Source organism: Salvia miltiorrhiza, chromosome 1 (genome assembly GCF_028751815.1).
Source record: "Salvia miltiorrhiza cultivar Shanhuang (shh) chromosome 1, IMPLAD_Smil_shh, whole genome shotgun sequence".
Lineage (NCBI taxonomy): Eukaryota > Viridiplantae > Streptophyta > Magnoliopsida > Lamiales > Lamiaceae > Salvia > Salvia miltiorrhiza.
The window spans coordinates 384,963-407,278 of NC_080387.1; the positions used below are offsets into that span (position 1 = coordinate 384,963).

A 22,316-nucleotide genomic window follows, 5' to 3' on the forward strand; every position below is an offset into this window, starting at 1 on the left:
TTCAGAAGGCAGCAACAAGGCTATATTTTATAGAGTAGTGCTAAATATATATACATAATTGGATATTGTTGTCAATTCATCATATTTCCATTTAATTGAAACTATATTTTACATAACTATCCTTCACGGCAATTAAGGAATCAACAAAAGCATTTCCAATTAATTTAAATTTCAAAAACTGAATCTACAGTCTTTCTTTAATAATAATAAAAAAAATCATAATTTAAAATAACTAACTCCACTAATATAATTAATATTGATATTCAACTCCATGATGATTTTTATGTGATTTATTTGTTTATTTTATTTTTGTGGTTTGTGTGGCAACTAATTGTTTTTTATGTGGTTAATTTTTTTCGTTGCATTTTTACAGATTTATATTTTCATTTTTATTAAAATCCCAACAATTATTAATTGAAATATTAAATTAATTTAGTATATGTATATATATATATATATATCTAAATGTATCCATTAATTATATTACTGGTCTCGCAATTTACTTTTAAAATAGTATTAAATTTAATAAAAGATGATTATGTATTAAATCTCAAATATTATATTTGATTGTATTATCTATTTATTATATGAAAACACAGTTTGTGACATAATGGTAATAAATGAATCAATCAAATATATAATACGGTTAAGGAATCCTGCGCTCTCCTTAATCCGAGGTCCTACGTGGCATACCTAAGAATTCAAAGTTCAAAATCCCTGCAATTCTAGAGTCTCTAGCTCAATTCTCTATCGCTGATGTGGCAATATAATTCCACCTCACTTATTTTATATTTGATTATTTAATTAAGTTATTTTCCATCACCAATTTCCGATCTCACCAATTTCAATTTCCCTTCACACACAAAAGATTTCACCCTCACATTCACCAATTCATCCACCAGATTTCCACCGGCGTATCGCCCGGTCGCAACCGCGATCTGCCACCTTCCACCGCGGTTCGCCGCGCCGGCACCCATCCTCTTCTCTCCCGTCTCCAACCCTCCACCAACCGCCGCAATCTGCCCAACCGTGCACGGCCCCGCCCACCGCCGCGATCTGCCTCGCCGTCTCCTTCCCTCCACCCACCATGCCTGGCCCCTGCAGCGATCTGCCCCACCGCGCCCCGCCCCTCCCACCGCCATGATCTGCTTCACCAGCTCTTCCTTCCCCCCACCGCGGCCTCGCCGGTACCCACCGCGAATCGTCGCGCCCCTAGATCCCCAAATCCTCACCGCCTCTTTGCAACTTCCGGCGACCACGGCAGCCATGGCCGCCGATCTGCCCCTCCCACCACCAGAAAACCAGAAATCGATCTGCCACCTCCCTTCCCCCATCGATAAACGTACCGCCTCCACCGTGATTCGCCGGCCCTGCATCGATCTAACCCATCCCATATTTCTCTCTCTTCAAGCATCTCAAACCATTTCCGACCATGGATGTGTTGAAAGCTCAAAACTGCACTTCCCCCACCACGATTCGCCCCGCTGGCCTCCGCCGCGATCTTCCACCTCCCTTTCTCCCTCCCCCACCGCGATTCGCGGCGTCGGCCCTGCATCGATCTACCCATGGTAAGTTTTTCTCCTCCATGGTAAGTTTTCTATAAGGAAAGATTACAATAGTAAATATAGAATGATTTCTCTACTTTAGAAAGAACGTTTTTTGGAATGATTTCTCTTTCACGCAATACATGGTAAGAATTATATTAGGAAAAACCCATCGTTTTGTAAAGTTATGATCTTTTGCTTAGAAAGAAAATTTTTTGGAAAGAATTTTAACAAAGGAAACTTAAACCCTGGATTTTTATCTATAAATTCATTACCTTGAATTATTAACGCCACAATCGTGTTTTTTACAATTCGCCGTGGCGGTAAGCTTCTTCTTCTTCTTCTTCTTCTATATTTTTCGGATTTTTGGTTTAGATTTTGTTAATTAACTCTTGTGATTGCTTTACTTCCCTGTTTTGGTTTAGATTTTTGGCTGGGAGTAAGCGATTGCTTTACTTCCCTGTTTTGTTTTCGAAATGAGCTGTAGTTAATGATGTATTGTGTGAGTTGCTTTGTGATCATGTGTCAAAATTTTCCTTTGCTATTCTTTGGTTTTTGTTCCTAATCTTGGAGGATTTGTTATGGGTTATTATGGGTCAGCTTTGCGTAATACTTATCTGATATAAAGTAACTTAGATTTTAAGATGAGGATGTGATGCGCTGCATACACTTGGAATGTTAATAGTGGGTGATTTTTATTGGTTAATTACCAAACTGTAGAAGAGGTAACACTTTTGTTTTAATGGAAATAGTCTCTCAAATATTTATAGTTTCAGATACATATGCTGCCTGCCAGTTAGTATGGCAGTGAAGATGGTCATCCAAATTCAGACATTTCACTTTGAATAAATCCATCATTTTTACAGAAACCCTGCAATCATGAGAATATTCTTCCTGCAATAAAGAAAATTCTCCACTCAATTTATACATGTATCATGCATGACAGAACCGTAGAGATGGAATAATCATAAGGAATAGAACAAATATAGCAGGTTTCAAGTCATTCTTCCATATTCTAAAGATGCAAAAAAGAATATTATGTGGCCAAAGGAAAAACGTGCAACTTACTGTAAACGCCACAATCATCATATTTTCTCTAGAGATTGTTAAGTGATGCCATGGCTAACATGTATTCCTTTTCTTGCAAAAGAGAATCATGTTTCCTAGCGGATGTTGTCTTTACATTATAAGCTGTTTTGTTGCTTGACTTTTTTATTCTTTGCACATCCCTTTCTCTGTCATTTTTGTCTTGAAAGGAGTATATGTCATGTATTGACTCCATGAAATGATTTTAGAAAGGGAAGAATTATGCTGCTTTGAGGGTAAGTCTTAAAATTCATTCTCTATGAGATGATTTTAGACCTGGAAGAATCATGCTGCATTTAGGTTGAAAGGGATTTAGATAAGTAGTAGTATAGAATATAAGAAAGCTTTAAGTTGAAGCTTAATTTAATGATGGGAAGGAATAAAATAGCATAAGAAGTTCTCCATATCAGAAGTATTTTAAATAAGAAGGAACAATGAGCAGGAGCAGCCATCGTTGAACGCATTTGTAAGTGAAAATTCCGCCTTCTGCCGTCTCCCTCTCCGCCCCCGCCGGTGTATTTGCCCTATTTTGAAAGGTTTGTGATTATTCATAAACTTTTGGTGCATTTTTCTTATTTTTCTCATATTATTTCATAATAGATCCGTGTTTTGTTTATCAGTCGTTCACAATCGCTGCTCCGGCCGCCGTCGATCATCTCCGGTTAGTGTTTGCCCCGCCCCCTGCTCTGCCGCCGGAGATCATTCTCTTTCAAAATCATTAGTGACATTGTAAATATCTGTATCATTTCTTTCAAAATCATTAGTGTTGAACCATTTATCTTTTTAATATTATATCTTTGTCATCAAACTTTACTTGCTTATTTTTGTAATATTATTGCCGATTTTTAGGTGAATTAAGATTGTCATATTATTTTACTCGCTTATTTTTTTAATATTATATCTTTGTCATCCAACTTTACTTGCTTATTTTTGTAATATTATTGTCGATTTTTAGATGAATTAAGATTGTCATATATATTGCTCTTTAAGGTCGATAGATTCAGCAAAGCAATAGATTGAAAAGGTATGGAATTTGTTTGTGTAGACTTTAATATTGGGATTTACAACAGATTACACACTCTCACCGGACAGGTTACTCATATGCTAAAACCATTATGCAATATAAATTTGGATTTAATTTCAATTTGGCAGTGGGTAACTAATGGGGGATGATTTTCAATTAAATTGTTGGATTTTCAAAAAATTGGTGTTAATGGTTGTGTGCTGATTTTCGAAAACTAAAATATATTTTTGACGTATTGTATCATGTTTGTAGGAAAAATAGCGTATTTACGTCCACGTATCGTATCATTGCAGTATTACGTATTCGTCCCCATGCTTCATAGAATTATTCTATTATTCAACTAATATTTATCGTTATTTTCAAGCTTCGGCGGGTATCCGATGGGTAGTGGGTGGCGGGAATCCAACATGTAGCGGATTGGTGAATATCCGACGGGTGGTTGGTATCCGCGACCAATGTACAAGAAGTTGAAATTTTCTCTAAAATTTGCTGCAGTTTCATGGTGATTTATTGCATTTGTTGGGTGGTTGATTGGAGGATGTCGACACCGAGAAGCAGCAACACCCCTACCTCTTAAGCCACGACGGGTAGTGGGTGGCGAGTATCCGACGGATAGCGGGTGGCGGATACCCGACGGGTGACGGGTATCCGCGGGTCGCGGGTATGGTGGCAAATAGTAGTGGGTGACAAATAATTTTTTGGAATATACGTTTCGCTAAATGTAAGGATGAAAGTCCTCTTTAATTTATTTTTTCACTTTAGTTCGATGTGTAACGTAGATCTATAACATATTAACTACTCCATTTTTTAGTGAATAATCTCCATAATTTATAAATATATTTTAAGAAATATTTTTTTACATTTTTTTATATAAATTATAACACTAAATGATACCCGTCGAAATTCAACGGGTTACACACTAATTCAGGATATATATATAAGTTATGCAACGAGGAAGTCGGCAGTTTCATATACTCCAATAAAATAGATAGCTTATACAACTCAGCAAGAAAACCATTAAATTACACGACAGTTATTATCAATTTTATTACACGGTTATTTTCAAACTATACTACCCACTATCTAGATCCATACAAAATATAATATACTACCCATTATTTAAATATAATTAATCTTATAGTATTTAATTATAACCACTATCTAATCTTATACATATCCATTAACTTTGTACCACTATCAAAAACTGTAGCAATCCACAAGATATAAAAACGCACATGCACAGAAAATATAAATACAAAATTCTCTCTTCTTAAACAACTAGTACGCCTATCCGTGCGATGCACGGCGAAAATCAAAATTAAATGATATTTTAAATAAATAAATAAAATTATTAATCAAAATCAAAATATAAGCAAATGTGAATTATTTAAAAAATAATAGTAATTCACATCATTTACAAAATAAATAACATGAATATAAAAATATATAAATTTTTGGGTAAATATCATGAAAATCCCTGAAATATACATCAAAAATACCTTGAAATTTTCAAAATGTTCTATTAACCCTCAAACTATTTGGTTTTTATCAAATATATCCCGCATCTATTTTTCGGTCACCAAAAACATGATGTGGCTCGCCGGATGCCACAATGTAATTTATATTCTATTTTTTAATGCAATGGCAAAAACGATGTTGTTTCGTACCATATCCTTTAAAAAAATCAAGTCTGAAATTTCAAATTTACTCCTATCGTATTTGAAATTCACGCTAATAACCTAGAATTAGAGATAAACACGATAGAATATGGTACGAAACTAAGTTGTTTTTTTCCTTGTCATTTTAAGAAAAAATAGAATATAAATTACATTGTGGCATCCGGTGAGTCACATCATGTTTTTGGTGACCGAAAAATAGATGCGGGATATATTTGATAAAAACCAAATAGTTTGAGGGTTAATAGAACATCCCAAAAAATAGATGCGGGATATATTTGATAAAAGTCTGATAGTTTGAGGGTTTAGAGAATATTTCAAAAGTTTCAGGGTATTTTTGATAAAGTGGGTATAGTTCAGGGTGATCATGATATTTACCCTAAATTTTTAATTTTGTACTTTCAATAGTTGAAATACCAAATTATCATTTTTAATTGATACTCTTTATAAATTAGTACTTCAATAACTGAGAATACAAAATTAAAAATTGTTATGTTTTTAAATTTAGGTTCTTTCTTGTGTAATTGTTGTGAATTATTTTATTTTAAAAAAAAATATTCCGCATTTAATGTTCGTCGTGCATCTAATGGACGGATGTATTAATTAGTTTATATTAAAGGAGAGAAGTAAAAAACTAATGGACGGATATATTTTTTCAAAAAAATGGATATATATATATATATATAAAGAATTTCTTTATATATATATAAAAAGAAATTTAAAGAATTTCTTTTTATATATATATAATAAAGAATTTATTTATATAATAAAGAAATTTAAAGATCGCGCTACATGAGACTCGAACTTAAGACCTTTGGCCTCATGCATTAACTCATTACCACTTAGGCAACACACGCACACAAAATGAGTATATTTTTAAAAAACTTAAAATGAATAGTTTTTATTACCAACACAAAATTAAATATATAAAATTATTTCAGCTCATGGTCCAAATAAATTAGTCCAATAATATTAAGAATTCATAATTTTTTTTTTATTATTTCTACACCGCTTATGAAAAGAAATCATTTGTGTGCCTCCAACCGTATTTTCAGTGTTGGACACGTTCTCTGAAATGACAAAAAGCCAATTCGCATTAAAAAAATGTCTACTTTTTTCCTGCAATTGCTTAAGAAAAAAATTGTTGGTGTCACTGGCGAAATTTGTTATTTTTAGAGAATTAAGAGAAGTTGTATATTTAAAAAAGAAAAATTATGAGATTTTGGGAGAAATTAAGAGAGAAACAAAATATATACACATTTGATGAAAATGTTACTAAAATTATGGACTGAAAACTATAGAAAAAATTCCTGAAATTTTTTAGTGTTAACACTGGTATTTAATAAATAAATAAATTTAGATGTTAAAGAATTCTCCTTAAAAAAGATGTTAAATAATTAATCATACCAAATATGTCAATTTTAAAAATCGAACTTTAAAATAACAAAAAATAAATAAATTACAATTGATTCTCTCCAAAATTAAAAAGAAGCAATAACTACAATCGAAAGAATTACGATGCAAAATTCTCAAACAAACACGTATCACTAATTGAATCCAAAAGTACCACAAATCAAAACCATGTGCAGTTCTTTGAAAAAAAATAGTGATTAGCTCGAAAAAGAAAAATAGCACATAAAGATGAAGTTTCTGTTTCTTTTTTCAACAACATATCGAGGCCAACTAATAGCAGATAAGTATATCCACTTTTCAGAAAACTAAAAAACAAAAAAGAAAATGTTTCAAAGAATCAATAGTTTTCCAGAGCTTCCTTTGCTTTCAATAATAACCAAATTGAAGATTATTTCATATATTATGGTACAATCAAAGCAGTTCTGTTGGATAAAACTATATAAGAATAAGAGTATAACCAAAGCTGTAAGAAAAGTACAAACTTGAGGAACTACCAAAACTGTAAAAAAGTGATAAGCCTATATATCCCTCTCATAACACATATCAAATCAAGATATTAACATCTTAATTGTTCGCCTCACCCTATATAGTATAATGGAATTAAAGCAAGAGAACAATGTGAGTGAAATATTTTGTTATTAATCTTATTCACAGTGTAGGGACGATCCTTTCTAAACTCACTCTCATTTATATGTTGAACCTTGAAGAGAATAACTTGACCAATCAAACTATTTTCAATATCAGGGGCACTTACATCAGATTTTTCAACCTGGTAAACACACCATGATTTAGAATGTAAGAATATAACAATAGGTAAACAAAGTAGAAAAACATTAAAAAAAATATATACCTCATGATATTGAGCAATAACTTCAGTTGCTTTGCTGCCCAACAACTTAAACTCTTTCTATCCTACAAATATATACCTACATAGTATATCACAATCCATACATAAATACTATAAATAAATAAATAAAACATTTTAACTCAAAAAAATGCAAGAGGATGTTCTTTGTGTACTCGATATAGCCTTGGATGCCATGATGTAATCTCCACATCTAAACATCTCGACTATGGTCCTCTCCAACCATGCTAGCACCTATGCCTTGGTGCCTTGGTGGAAGAGCTCGGATCTAACTCATTTTAGTTAGAATCAACACGTCAATATTAAGATTGATGATCAAGTTATGGCAGAGAAAAGTATCACAATTTCTATCACTGTTAGTATAGGTAACTCTTTCAAAATGCAATATACCTTTCCATTAAATCTTGAGTAAGATAGATGGGAGTCAGGTTAATGTCATTTGTTGGACTAAAAAAAATTGCACAACACGTATATCATCAAAACTAAGAACAACATCAGCGTGTTCATGTGTTAAATCTACAGAAATTATAAAATTGGTCAAGTCGAACAATTAGTTCTCGATTATATATATTAGTCAATAAACCTAAGACAACATCCTGGCTATTGGACTATTTCCCAGATCAGGTAGTGAGCCTACCTCGTTGGGGTTAAGTACGTAAAAAACAGAAGTTCGGCTCAAACTACCAAAATCCTTTCGAAATTATACCAAGTGACAAACAACTGAAAATCATTATAGATATCCATCATTTTACAAACATTCAGAGGATGCAGTCTCCATAAAATCTAAACTTATTGTTCAAGATAAATAAACTTTCACCACTTTTTTTTCATTCCATTTCTATTTTGTTCCTATATGGGAAATGAGAAAAATAGTAAGTATCATAAATCAAATTCGAGAAGAAATGTAAATGATGACAAAATATATGTAAAACAGTTCATATTTTAACCACATTCCAATAATATCATAACATATACTCATCTATTCTAAAATACATGCATTATTCCAAAAAATTATTCTAGACATGTTTCTCAATGTTAGTATCCAAAATATAATCCACATGAATTGATAATGAAACCATACATTACAGAACTTGTAGAGGCTTAAATAGAGGAGTTTTAATAACAAAGCAACATTCCCAATTTTGTTTCAAATAAAGAAGATCACACCGCTCCTATCGGCAACACTACTAGCACTCTATTTGTTTAGAAAAGAAGAAAAGAAAAGGGAAAATAGATCCATGATTATACCACCTTCATCCTTGTTAATTTCAATTGTTTGATGCCAAAGTATATAATGAAGAATATTCAATAAATGTAAATAAAAGAGATGCGAGGCAATCATTACCTCTTTCAATTTCTTGAAGATACTCCACGCCTCAAAATTTCTCCATCTTTTGTCATCAACTTTACAATCCTTAATGCGAGTTCGAACTTTCCTCTCATTTTATTGCTGGAAGCCTGGAAACAACAAACAGATTGGTCGATTTTTGGATTAAAATTTGGGGTAACCCCTATCAACTTTAAGATATAAGGGTTAATTTCATATGTGGCCATCGCGATTTCCGAAATTGGAGAGATGAGAGGTTGTGCTACGGGAAAACAGAGACAGCGAGACTACGAATCACAAAGTACCTTATCTATGACTTGCAAAAAAGACCAAATTTTGTAATGTTCGCTCTATGTGACTGAATAGGGTGTATGTTTTCCTTACTTTCGATTCAGAATCGAAGAGAATAGGGAAAGATGAGAAAGAATCTAACCGATAGATCTCTTCTTCCTCGGCAATGTGGCATCTTGATCATCCCCATATGTGTCTTCCATATTGTCGCTCTTAGATCTGGTCTCATGCTCTGTATCTGTGCTTCTTCTTCCATTAAACATTTACATATATGGGTGGAGAATAGTAGGAGAAATTAAATTGATTTTGAGAAATAATCGTATTGTGATCGAACCGTCTGAGAGAGATATCAAATTGCTATGGGGAGAGAACCGTGGGTGAGAGAAAACTGTTGTTGACTTGTTGTGATAGAACATGTGAGAGAGAATTTTTGGCGGTAAAAAATATTACCGTATTATATATAGATTCTCGCTCTTCTGCATTTATCAAGATAACTTCTCTTTTCAGTCGCTCTTGTGCATTTATCAAAGATGGCTTCTCTCTTTGTAGTTTGTAGCTACATCTCATTCACAGTTCTCCCCTTCTGCATTTATCAAAGATGGATTGGCTTCTCTTTTCGATGTTCTCAAGGAATTGCAACAAGGAAACAACAAAATCACATTGCAGATACAACTCATTCGCGACTACAATATTATCAAGTTTAACACCAAAAATGCATTTTCTGTTAAAACATGGTATTATCATATTAGGATTGAACCGAGAACAGGGAAGAATAGTATGGAAGATTGTAAATTTCTTTTTTCCTTGTTGTTATTTCTGCTGATTACAATGGACCCTTTTTATAGGGTGAGAAAAGATACAATTAAGGAAAGTAATATTGAGATTCCTATAATCAAGGATCTCTTGATTAGTAATTGATCCTTGACTCAATCATTTCCTTAGATACTTTCAACATTTTCACATGAGTGTGTTTTTCAAAATAAGGAGGTGCATCTTAAACTACTTTCTAATTTAATTGTTGGAATAAATGGCTTAATTAGTCCATAATTACTTTGTAATTAATGGAATTAAATGGCATATTTGGAATCTACATTTTGAGTAGATTAATTTGGTATATTTACTTATTCAAATCTATTAAGAATTATGAGTAATTAAATGCCAAAAGATAGCCATTGAAAATGAAAATGTGGAGTGTCATCCCACATTGGAAAAATAAGGAAGTTGAAAGCTATTTATAAAGTGCTCTCCACCATAAAGGAACAATCAAGTGTGCTTCTCTATGGTGGACCTTATGGTGCACCCAAGTGGGTTTTGACTTAGCCTTTTAAGGTTAAAACACAAATTCCTACGAGGTCCGAGTCCGAGGCCGAGCACGTGCACGTCGCACTTGTCGCAATGGGCGCTTTGTAGGCGCACTTTGCACTTCGCTCGGTCGTGAGGAGCCTTTAGTTTTGACAAACGAAACGGTGGCTCGTGTGACGTGGCAGTGACGTGGCACCGCGTGGCGGATAAAGGAGTCTGGGTGGATGAGGTTGCTGACGCGGCAGCGGTTGGATCAGACTGGTGAGGTGGGGGTGGTTGGCTCGCACCTTTTGACCGAACCAGTGCGATGGTTCGGACCATTGGTTGGTTCGAACAGCCACCTCCTGGCAGACACCTCTTCATCGCACCCTTCCTTCTCCTATAAATACAGCCCTGCAAAATGATCCGAGTCCGAGGCCGAGCACGTGCACGTCGCACTTGTCGCAATGGGCGCTTTGTAGGCGCACTTTGCACTTCGCTCGGTCGTGAGGAGCCTTTAGTTTTGACAAACGAAACGGTGGCTCGTGTGACGTGGCAGTGACGTGGCACCGCGTGGCGGATAAAGGAGTCTGGGTGGATGAGGTTGCTGACGCGGCAGCGGTTGGATCAGACTGGTGAGGTGGGGGTGGTTGGCTCGCACCTTTTGACCGAACCAGTGCGATGGTTCGGACCATTGGTTGGTTCGAACAGCCACCTCCTGGCAGACACCTCTTCATCGCACCCTTCCTTCTCCTATAAATACAGCCCTGCAAAATGAGATTAGACACACCAAAATTAATTCAGATAATTAATATTACTCATTCTCTCTTCTAGTTCATACTCAAGTCCCGAGTATTCTGTAGTTCGCTGGAAGTTCGAGTTCCTAGTACAAGGTCTCGTACTCGTTAAAACCGTTGTATCTTGGGGACATTTATCATCGAACCGTGTGTACTGTGCGGGGCAATTTTGTCTTACGGAGAAAGAGTCCAACTCTTGCCTCGGTTCCTACATTCACGTCGTTATTCTGTCCGCATTTCTACACCCATCAATAACATTAATTATATCATTTTATTTGGTTTTTTCTTTTCTTTTTTTTCGAAACCCATTTTATTTGGTTTTTCGTTTGTAAATGATATCGTAAAAATTAATATTATTTCGTTTTTGCAACGTACGTGCAACTCTAAACCAATCTTCCATGACAAAAATAAAGTCATTGCTTGCTACAACAAGGAAAAGTGATTGCAAGTATAAAATACTTCTATACTTGCAAACTCAACAAAGAAATCAACTATCAGTTGCATGCATATTATTTTTGGGAAAAGAATCGTTATCTTTTTCAATCTACCATTTACATAAATAAAGACCAGTAATTCGATACTTGGTGTAGGATGCAGACATGAATTCAACAAAGAATATAGAAGGAGCAACGCAAGAATTTTCTGTTCAAGGAAAAAAATATATTTCTATAGAAAAAATACACAGAAGGAGTTTAAACTGAGGGCATCACGAAATAGTAAAATAGAAGGAGTTTAAAGTGTTAATTTAGGTTTACCTAATGACTGAGCCAATTATTTTATGATTGGCCATTCGTATATTAGGGCTCAACATATAGTAAGATTTTTAATTTTTGATAAAACTAAGATGTGACTTTAATCTTTATGCAACCGACTGATTATTTTATTTATTTAGTCAATTTTCTTAATTCATAATAAATGATCCAATAATTCCAAAAAAATATTTGATATTATTTTTATTTAAAATTTTTATTTAATATTATTAATTTATCAAAAAAAAAGTCAATTTCCATGTCATAGACAATCTTCTTAATTGATGGATGTAAAACTAGACTTCAAAAAAAATAATTAATTAGAAGTTCAGAATTTACTGATTTAACAAATGACTTAAAATTTTAATTTATGAAAATGGTAGAAAGGATATTATTACTACCATAAATATTGTAGACAAGGAAGTCTTTCGAAATGTGGGATACAATGTGTTTTTTATTTCTTTTAACTCATATTTTAATTACTATTGAAATCTATGTCTTATATATATATGCTTTGTATTTAAAATAATAGTATTTAAATATAACGTTCGCCGTGCATCGCACGGGAGAACATACTAGTAAAAAGTTATGACGAACACACTTTGAATATATGCATAATAAAGCTACACCAATTCAATATTATAGTGACTTGTTACAGTTTTTTTAATTTTTAAAATTTCAACTTTAATAATATCTTATATTGATGTAAAATAATTTTATGAAATATTTGAATAATGTGGCTAACATGTTACATTATCGACACAATTATAGTAATTTCTTTCATGTTTATAATATTTGAGCTTAACTTCACTAATATGTTACTAATATCTTACACTATGTTTTTGTACTATATAATTTTATGATATAATCGAACAATATTGTCAATGTGTGGTACTATTGTCACAATTATATTCTTTATTTTATTTTATTTTCAAATTTTTACTAATATATTACACCATCTATCCCACTACAATTTGGTCAATTCTTTTGAGTACGAAAATTATGAAAAAAGTGTAAATTGGATAAAGGTTCGTAGGCCCGGTAATTTTTCAAGAGTTAAATATTGTCTTTTATGTAAATGAGCCAATTTTAGTGGGACATCCCAAAATGGAAAATAAGCCAATTTTAGTGGGACGAAGTGAGTATAATTTATAATATACTAATATAGTATAATTTTATTTTATTTTATTTTTATGAATAGATTATAATTTTTAACATATTTGAATAATATTATTAAGTATGACTCCCTCCGTCCCAACAAAGTTGAGTCGTATACTCGTATTCCTTTTCGAATCGTCCCAACGAAGTTAAGTCGTTTCCCTTTTTGTAATAAATTAAAGCTACTTTTTCATTCACTTTCTCTTTCATTTTACTTTTTTCATTCACTTTTTCATTACACTTTTTCACTAAATATGGAGTAGTTTTTTAAATCACGTGCCCAAAAAAAACGTCTGACCTTGACTGGGATGGAGGGAGTACCTTTTATCATCATCAATCAAGGCCATTTTTATATAATCTTATTTTAAAAAGTGGACTATCTTTTTGGGATATTTCAAAATAGAATAAGGGACTAATTTGTGGGACCGGGGGAGTATAACCAATCATTAATGAACACATGCTAAATTATCATTATTTAATTAATAAAAATTATCCCCCTTGTCTCACTAAAATTGACTCATCTTTTTATTTTATTTTTCCGTATGGAGATTACAAATATGGTGTTAATTGAATAAAAGTGGTATGATACACATTTTTCAAGAGTTAATTATTGTCTTTTATATATTGAGCCATTTTTAGCGAGACAAACCAAAATAAAAAGAAGCCACTTTTTGGAAGATAGATGGAGTATTATTTTCACTATTTTAATAAGTAAAATATTTTTTTTAAATGATAATTTTATATAAAAAAGAAAAGAAAAAACCTAAAAAAAACCCTTGAAAGCACAGAAAGAGCAGACTAAGGGCCGAGTCTCATTAAAACCTTTTCACGGAAAACCCAGTGGTAAAAACCGTGAATAGGAAAAAGAGTACTCGTCTAGACACAAGACGAAAGTAGGGAATAGCTAAAGGAGATACAACTCCGAGATTCAGAATAACAACGAAAAAACAACCACCCATCAGTCCCAACTACCGTTTCTTACGCAGATGGCTATGCGAAGCCATGTCAAGGCGAACCGCAGCCCTAATCTCCTCAATCTCGTGCGGCCACCACCCTTCTGAACGTTGTTGGTTAGCCATAATATCTGCCGCCTTGTTTCCTTCTCTAAAGATGTGAGAAACCTGCAGCAAGAAAGCATCTAACATCTTTAAAATCCTATTCCACGCCGCCTTAAAACGCCAAGGCACATTCAAAGAACGAGTATTAAGAATTGAAATCACGTAGGTGGAATCGGCTTCAATCCAAAGCTTGTGCCAACCACGATTGTGAGCAATTTGAATCGCCGAGATAACAGCCAGGAGTTCCGCTTCAAAGGCAAAACCCGAGCCACCTTTGAAGTGAAAACAACCACGCACTACATTCCAGTTATCTCTAAACACCCCACCTGCAGCAATAGTGCCCGGAGCTCCCGTCGCTGAGCCATCAGTATTTACTTTGATCCACGGCGCCACCGGTGGCCACCAATGCACCTCAACAAACTCCGGAGGAGGAGCACTCCTGGTAGTAACACCCACTGCCCGGAGAATCAGATAATCTGACCAAGAATTCGACATGTAACCTAATTTAGGAAAGTTATCATCAATCTCTTTGAAAGCAACTTTCACAGTGTGGATGACACGACTTGCTTCGAACTTTTGATTATCAAAGATACAATTGTTTCTCTGCATCCAGATGGCCCAGATGACCATGATGATACCAGCTTTCCAGAAATTACCGGTGAGGGGACTAAGTTTATACTGCCAAGCTGCCACCAAAAAACTATGAATATCATTCTCTTGCAACCCTTGCGTGAAATTGAACCACCCAAGAAACGTAGCCCAAATATTCTGCACACGCTCACAATTCCAGAAAAGGTGATCCTGAGACTCACTTCCTTTTAAGCAAAGCAAATAGACGTTTGGCGTGATCATACCGTAGCGGATAAGGCGATCATAAGTCGGTACTCTATTATGAAGAAGACGCCAACAGATCAAAGAACGTCGAATCGGAATAAAAGATTCCCAAAGTCAAGAGCCCCAAGACGCCTTCGGAAAATGATGACAATGCTTGTTGAATGCCAGCGCAGTAGTGACATTCCCGTGCAACGAGGGTTTCCAGAAACGCACATCTCCCTCAGTACCAAGAGGAGTGAGTAAAATATCACACACTATCTCAGGAAAAGCATTAACAAAGGCTTGCGTGAAATGCCAGAGCCCATCGTAGAAATAATCAGCCACCGATTGAGTAAGAAACGGAAGCATGAAATGCGGAATACCGCATTTATTCATAAGATTATACCCAAGCCAGTCGTCATACCAGAATGAAGTAGAAGCGCCGTCATAAATATACGAGTACGAATCCGCCACCAAACCATCAATTTCCTCACGTAAGCTCATCCAGACAGAAGAAGCAGCCACCAGAGATTTACAACGCCCAAAGCGATCGAGATATCTATCTCTAATCAAATCATATCCGAACTCACGCCCACCAACCACCTTCCACGCCATTTTCATAAGATAGCTCTTATTCATGAGCTCGAACGACCTAACCCTGAGACCTCCCTCCTCCTTAATCGAGCAGACCCTCTTCCAATTCACGGAAATAAGTAAAATATTTTTACCTTACTTACACATACTCGCAAAAAAATTCCCTACGAAAAGATATAATAAAAATTATAAAAAATATTTAAGTGGATATTTAATTTATGTTGTTTTGTATACTCATATTGGTTAATTGATGAAAATATTCAATGCATGATTAATTGGATATTGTTGAATATGTTATGATGAAAATATTCAATGCATGATTAATTGGATATTGTTGAATATGTTATGAGTTATGATAGTGGCTATTTTAAAAGAAGCAAATAGTAATTGATTTGTTTCCTAAAATATCTCTAGAATAAGAAAAAAGAAATAACATATTAACAAATCTTATACATAGACGTCAATTTAGTTTAGGGGTAAATTAGTCAAGCTCTTAAATAATTAATGATCCAACCATATATAAAAATGTAAATTAAATTTTAAGGGTATCATGTATATACATAATATGTATGCATAGATTAATTGTATTTTATTTAGGGCAAATACCGCCAAAATCCCTATAGTTTCCTCGAATTCGTATTTTTCCCTTGACCATTAAATTTCTTGTTAAAATCCTTGAACTTAATTCCGATTTTCATTTTTACCATAAAATTTATCGGCAATTTAACTAATGCTGACATGGCTGTCGGAAAGTCACGTAAGATTAAATTTCCGGTGAAGCAAACGACATAGTTTAAGTTATAATGTGAAATGACGTAGTATTATGTCTATTTAGGGAATTAAATGAAATCCAATCGAAAAATTGAGGGCAAAATTGAATTCATCCTCAAATTAGGGTTCTTGAGAAAAAAAAAACACCAAATCCATGTCTTCGTCTTCATCATCCCGCCGGAACTTCGCCTCCACCAATGCCACTGCCACCGCCACCGCCGTCTGTTACCACTGCTCTCTCCGACCTCAAATCTCTCTGCCACCGCCCTCCGATCCCTCCCAACACCAATCCATGCTGAAACCTCCACCGCCACTGCTACCTTCGTCCTCAGTCATTTCATCCCTAACCACCGCCTCTCTCATTCGATTCTCTTCTCTCACTACCTGAATTGCCCTTCCCCTCTATCTCTACCCCACACGTTCCACTGCCCCCTCACTCGCAGCTCCTCCTCATCCACCACTGCCACCCCACCGACCCTCCCCTTCGATTCGTCTGAGCTCACCGTCTCTCTTGAGAATTGCGTTGCCTATAATGCCCCCGCCAATAGTTTCTTCTACCAGAATTGCCCCGACCCTGTCACACCTTCTACTCCACCGCCTTCATCATTCAATTTACTTAGGGTTTTATACACCGAGTGCACCGATTTCAATATAGAACCTCGGCCGGAAGTTGCGATTCTGACGGCGATGACAGAGAAGGAGTAAGAAGGGACTGTTCGTGTATAAAACGATGATATTTTGGTCTTAATTTAATGACTCAGCACAAGCTTGCCACATAGGTGACACGTCAGTGCAATTAGTTGCCGGAAAACGTCAATAAGGGGAAAATGAGAATCGAAATTAAGTTCAAGGATTTTAATAAGAAATTTAAAGGTCAAGGGAAAAATGCGAATTCAGGGAAATTATAGGAATTTTGGCGCTATTTGCCCTTTTATATATATTTTTTCAGTTCGAAATTTCAAAAATATAATTTTATTACCATTTGATTTGGTAATGAAAATTATTGCACAATGTTTCACATAAAATATCAATAATTTGACAATTGTAAAAAATTTATTGCAAAAACTAACATCAGTCTGAAGTATTATTACCTCATATAGCTTTTCAAATAAAGTAACATCGGTATTATTACGTGGCCTCGTACGGTCGTACCATTTGGTAATACAATATAAATTTATATTGTTGCTGGGAAGCCCATTTGGTAATAATACTATGAGAGGGCTCGTGATATAGCCATTTTGAAGATGAAAACACAATATTTAGCCACTAATTGAAAAAAACACAAATTCTGGCTATTTTTTACATGTAAAGACTGTTTTGCCGATCGGATTCAGGTCGAATTCTAGTTTACGCGCGGGTTAGGCACATATTAGTGCCATATGTGCCAACCGAAAAAAATAAAAATAAATAAATAAATAAAATCTAAGTATATGTCACTAATGACACTAATATAGCAATAAGTACCATTCGTGCAACACTATATAACAGAGTATATGGCACTAATGACACTAATATGGTCATAAGTACCATTCGTGCAACACATTAAATGGAGAATCTAAACCCTAAATGATAATATAAACCCTACGGGGAAGTGTTCAAAATGGCACTAATGATACTAATATGGCCATAAGTGTCATTCGTATGACACTAATGACACTAATATGACCATAAGTACCATTCGTGCAACACTGAGTATATGTCACTAATGGCACTAATAGTGCCATATGTGCCTAACCCGCTCGCAAAACCCGAATTCGACCTGAATCCGGTCCGCCCTATTTAAGAGCAAAACAGTCCAAAAACGTAAAAAAATTGCTAGAATTTGTATTTTTTCAATTAGTGGCCAAATATTGTGTTTGCATCTTCAAGGGGCCATATGAATATATTGTTTGTAATACCATATGCATACATATCCATGGAATTCTTTACATAACCACAGAATCCTTCCACTTTTGATTCGTTCACAAAGTTCCTCTTCCTCTTGAAAGAACAGAAAAGTATGTTTCTTTGTCCAGTATGGAATTGCTGTCTGAATGAGAGAGAAAATATTACTCCGATCCGTTCTTTATGAATAAAACTAATGTGTTTTGTCTGCATGCAAAATCATACCCTTTTTTTGCCTCGTCGTTCCTCATTATCATCAACAATATGATTCATATCAAGTGTTTGTTTCGTCCAAGATCTGGGCACGTAGACCAATTACAACACTGGGGATGGAATTTGACGGATCTATCTATTATTAGGAGATCATATTCATATGAAATATTGTGGTGATCTCAATTCTCAAGTTAAGTTTTGGAGAAGGAAAGTAGTATAAGCATTCTTGAATAATGCAGCGCATAGATAGAAGCTGGGGTTTCAACAAGTTTGGAATTTCATCTTGGAGATGAGCGGCGGCGTGGGCAAAAATTTACCCAAAATCATCAAATCAATTTCCATTTTAGGAGTCTGGGTTGAGCTTGTTTTGAATTTGATGTTATTACTTTAGTTTTACATTAATTTTGAGATTAGAGCTTTATTTGAAAGCCATGATTAAAACTATTTTACTTATCATTTTTATCTTATAATAATTATATTATCACTAAATTATATTATGAGCTAATTAATTATCATAGTGCATCACATGAGTGAAAAACTAGTTCTATTACAGAGTGGACAGTTATCAGAAGAGAGTATATGGTTTTCATTTGACATTCCAGTAACACAAACACATTCAAGGCCCCAATAACAAATGTGTACATACCTTTTCAATATATTTACAGCCACAAACATGATATCTTAGATATAATAAAAGCATTAGCCAAGAGAAAGCTCATGCCACATGACATTATGAGTGCTGCCAAATGTTTTCTCGCTGCTGTAGCACATATAGAGGAACCCGTCCTCGTCCTTAGATGAATTGTACAAGGATTCGATCAAGCTTGCTGTGCCGATGAAAAAACAAAGAAATTAGAAGATATGGTAAGAAATCATCGACGTTCATGCAGCCAGACTGTCCAACAAATTAGGGAAGAGAGCCTACTTGTTTGTGGTAATGTATCCTTGACGAATACAAAGAGAGCTTTCCCAGGAGTCAGGCGGAGCCTCGCGCCCAAGATGTGGATAAATTGGCCAACCGACATATCACGAGGTACCAGGAATCTGTTGGCAGACCACATGAAAAAGTGAAAACAAATTAATTCGTAAACTGATAAAGAATGAATATACTTGCTGAAAGAAATACTTTCTAATTCTCCTCAAGCAAATAGTGTATAGAAATGGACTCTGCTAAATATGTAACATCAATTCTTAAAATGAGACTCTCTCTCAAGGCACTGAATCTATATAATCTAAGCATCGATAAAAAAAAATTACAAGTTCTATTGGTGACGGTTATACGTCTATGTCTTTATATATTGTCCTTGGCCATAGCAAATATAACTCATTTACAAAGATATTTTAAGTTTTTCACATGAAAATGTTAGTAAACATGCATTGCCCCAAGCTACTCTTACTTACACATGATTTGGAACACTGTTAAACGATATGAAGGAAACATATTTGGGACTAATTTTCTGCATATTCATCAATTCAATAAAGAACCTATTTATAATAGGAGAGACAAAACCTAAACTAGGAAACATAATCAAAACCTAATACTAAAATGCCGTATATAATTCCAACACATACATAACTTCGAGGCTAGTAAAAACTACACAGAAACAGAGTGGTTAACAAGGAATGAAAGGCTTACTTCCTCTTCTCCATCTCAGGAAGGTCGGACTTAGAATATCTTTCAGCAACAACCTACAATAGTCCCACCAAGTAAACAATGATATGACCGCATGACTACTACAAAGGCGCAAGGTAGTTATCCATTTATTTAAAGCATCTAAAGAATCTTGAAAAATTCATGGCTAATCCACAAAGGCAAAAGTATTCATTACTCAATTTTCAGGCAAGTTTCTTTTAATGATCTTTGCATTTTCTAAAATTGCTTAAAACCAATCAAATTTTGTGTATGAATATAAATGTGAAAGCATCTTAAATGCAATCTTCCAACTCAGCCTGAACTAAACCAGAAAAGTACAATAAGTTACAAGATAATATGTAGCAAAAGCAAAACCTACTAAACAATGATATCCCTTCTAACCAGAAACCATAAATATATTCCAGAGTCCTAATTTTAGGAATGATAAGACCACGAGGTCTTTCTTTCTAAAGAATAGCAGCTCAAAAAGTAAGAATCCTAACTTTGTCCATACTGAATCTAACTGCTCCTCTTCAATCATCCAGTGCATGTAAGACATTTTCTTGTTTTTTCTTTGTCACGTTAGAGGAATTAAACTTTGTGAAATTTTCTGATTGCAACAAACACATATTATAGGAATTTACATACACAATTTCTTCATAAACCAGTTTGAGACTTTAAGGGGCAAGTATGCATTTTCAAACATAAATCTAGAACTTTAGTCTCAAAACAAAGGAAATTGTAACAGAGTAAGTATCAACAATAATATCAAAGCAAAAAAACAAAATAAACAGCATTAAATTTCAACTGATTGTCCATTTAAAGTAGATAATGAAGCCTGGCTTGTATAATTCTGTAAGAATTATCACAGAAAGACCTACAGGGACTCGATCGGGATATTTGGCGATGATGTCCTGTGATTCTTCTGCCCTTTCGTCTGCAATTAAGGGCAGCTGTCAATTTTAATTTTGATAAAACAAAAGAGGCGAAGAATTGAAGCGTAAAGAAAAATTAGGGCAACGAACCAAAAGAAAACTGTTCCTTGAAAGACTGCATCTTGCCCATCCCTCTAGATGTTGCAATGCTTCCGCTCAGAATTGGTGGGGAGAGACGACCGAAAATGGAAAACAATAAAACAACAAATATTGATTGAAAAATTGGAACTTGGAATAAGGACGGTGTCGTGTTTGTGGGATCTTATCGTCTGATTCACCAGTCCACGCCACGCTTTGGAATTTAATTTATAAAATTATATACTACTCCCTCAGTAGTATATACAATTTGACACAGATTTTAAAAAAATTGTTAAAATAAGTGTAAGTGGGATAAAAAAAATTGTTAAAATAAGTGTAAGTGGGATAAATATACTACAATTTATAGGGATAATATTAGTATAAAAAAATAAAATAAAAATACATTTTTTATTAAAAAATAAGAATAAAAGCACAAATTTATAAATAAATGTAAGAGAAAAGGTACGATGTGATGGTTAAAAAAAGTAAATAAGACTTTTTTTCATGGACAAAAAAAAAGTGATAAATAGACTCTTTTTTTGTGGACGGAGGGAGTATTATGTTGTTACTATTAAAAATAACTAGTGTGTAACCTGTCGAAATTCGACGAATACTTACTCTAATTATATTTATAATTATAATAAATCAAATAATATTTATATTAAAGTAATGAATTTGCTATGTAAATAACGATTTTACTATTTGTTCTCATCACAAAAATGTATAGTAACTTATGTTAAATATCCACACGTATTTATATTTACGAATATAACTTATGACAATAATTGATTACCCGTATCATCAAATACTCGAATATTAAAGAATAAACATCCATATACAAAATTAAGAGATAATTATATATATAAAAAAATCATGTAAACATGTTAATAAAACGTTTGTACCCGTCAAAAATGTATGTTACTCATACCCAAATAATTTGAATAACAAAATAATTAAAATATGAAAAAAAATTCCACGAAGGCATGTTGATAAATGTTCTTACCCGTCTAAAATGTATATACTCATACTCGTCCCAATTTTGATTACTTACACGAACTCGTTTAATTTTATAAATATAAGTTGTTACAAATTTATATATTTATTCCCGTTTATAATTTATATACTC

At 34.1% G+C, this 22,316-nt stretch overlaps 1 protein-coding gene and 1 long non-coding RNA gene across 3 annotated transcripts; both read right to left on the reverse strand.

Moving 5' to 3' along the window:
* Positions 1 to 7,143: 7,143 nt before the first annotated feature.
* On the reverse strand, positions 7,144 to 9,645 carry LOC131007182 (uncharacterized). 2 transcript variants are annotated; one of them, XR_009095937.1, is made up of 4 exons: positions 9,369 to 9,645; positions 8,954 to 9,066; positions 7,594 to 7,876; positions 7,144 to 7,512 (listed from the first exon to the last, which is right to left on the reverse strand). It is a non-coding gene; the product is annotated as an uncharacterized LOC131007182 (long non-coding RNA). The 2 variants fall into 2 exon arrangements; XR_009095938.1 differs by having other exon boundaries at positions 7,594 to 8,457.
* A 9,461-nt stretch (positions 9,646 to 19,106) lies between these two features.
* On the reverse strand, positions 19,107 to 21,401 carry LOC131007176 (autophagy-related protein 8i-like). Its single transcript, XM_057934348.1, has 5 exons — positions 21,203 to 21,401; positions 21,059 to 21,114; positions 20,181 to 20,233; positions 19,470 to 19,588; positions 19,107 to 19,371 (listed from the first exon to the last, which is right to left on the reverse strand). The coding sequence occupies exons 1-5, from the start codon at positions 21,240 to 21,242 to the stop codon at positions 19,244 to 19,246; spliced, it is 396 nt and encodes a 131-aa protein (XP_057790331.1). The 5' UTR covers positions 21,243 to 21,401; the 3' UTR covers positions 19,107 to 19,243.
* Positions 21,402 to 22,316: the final 915 nt, after the last annotated feature.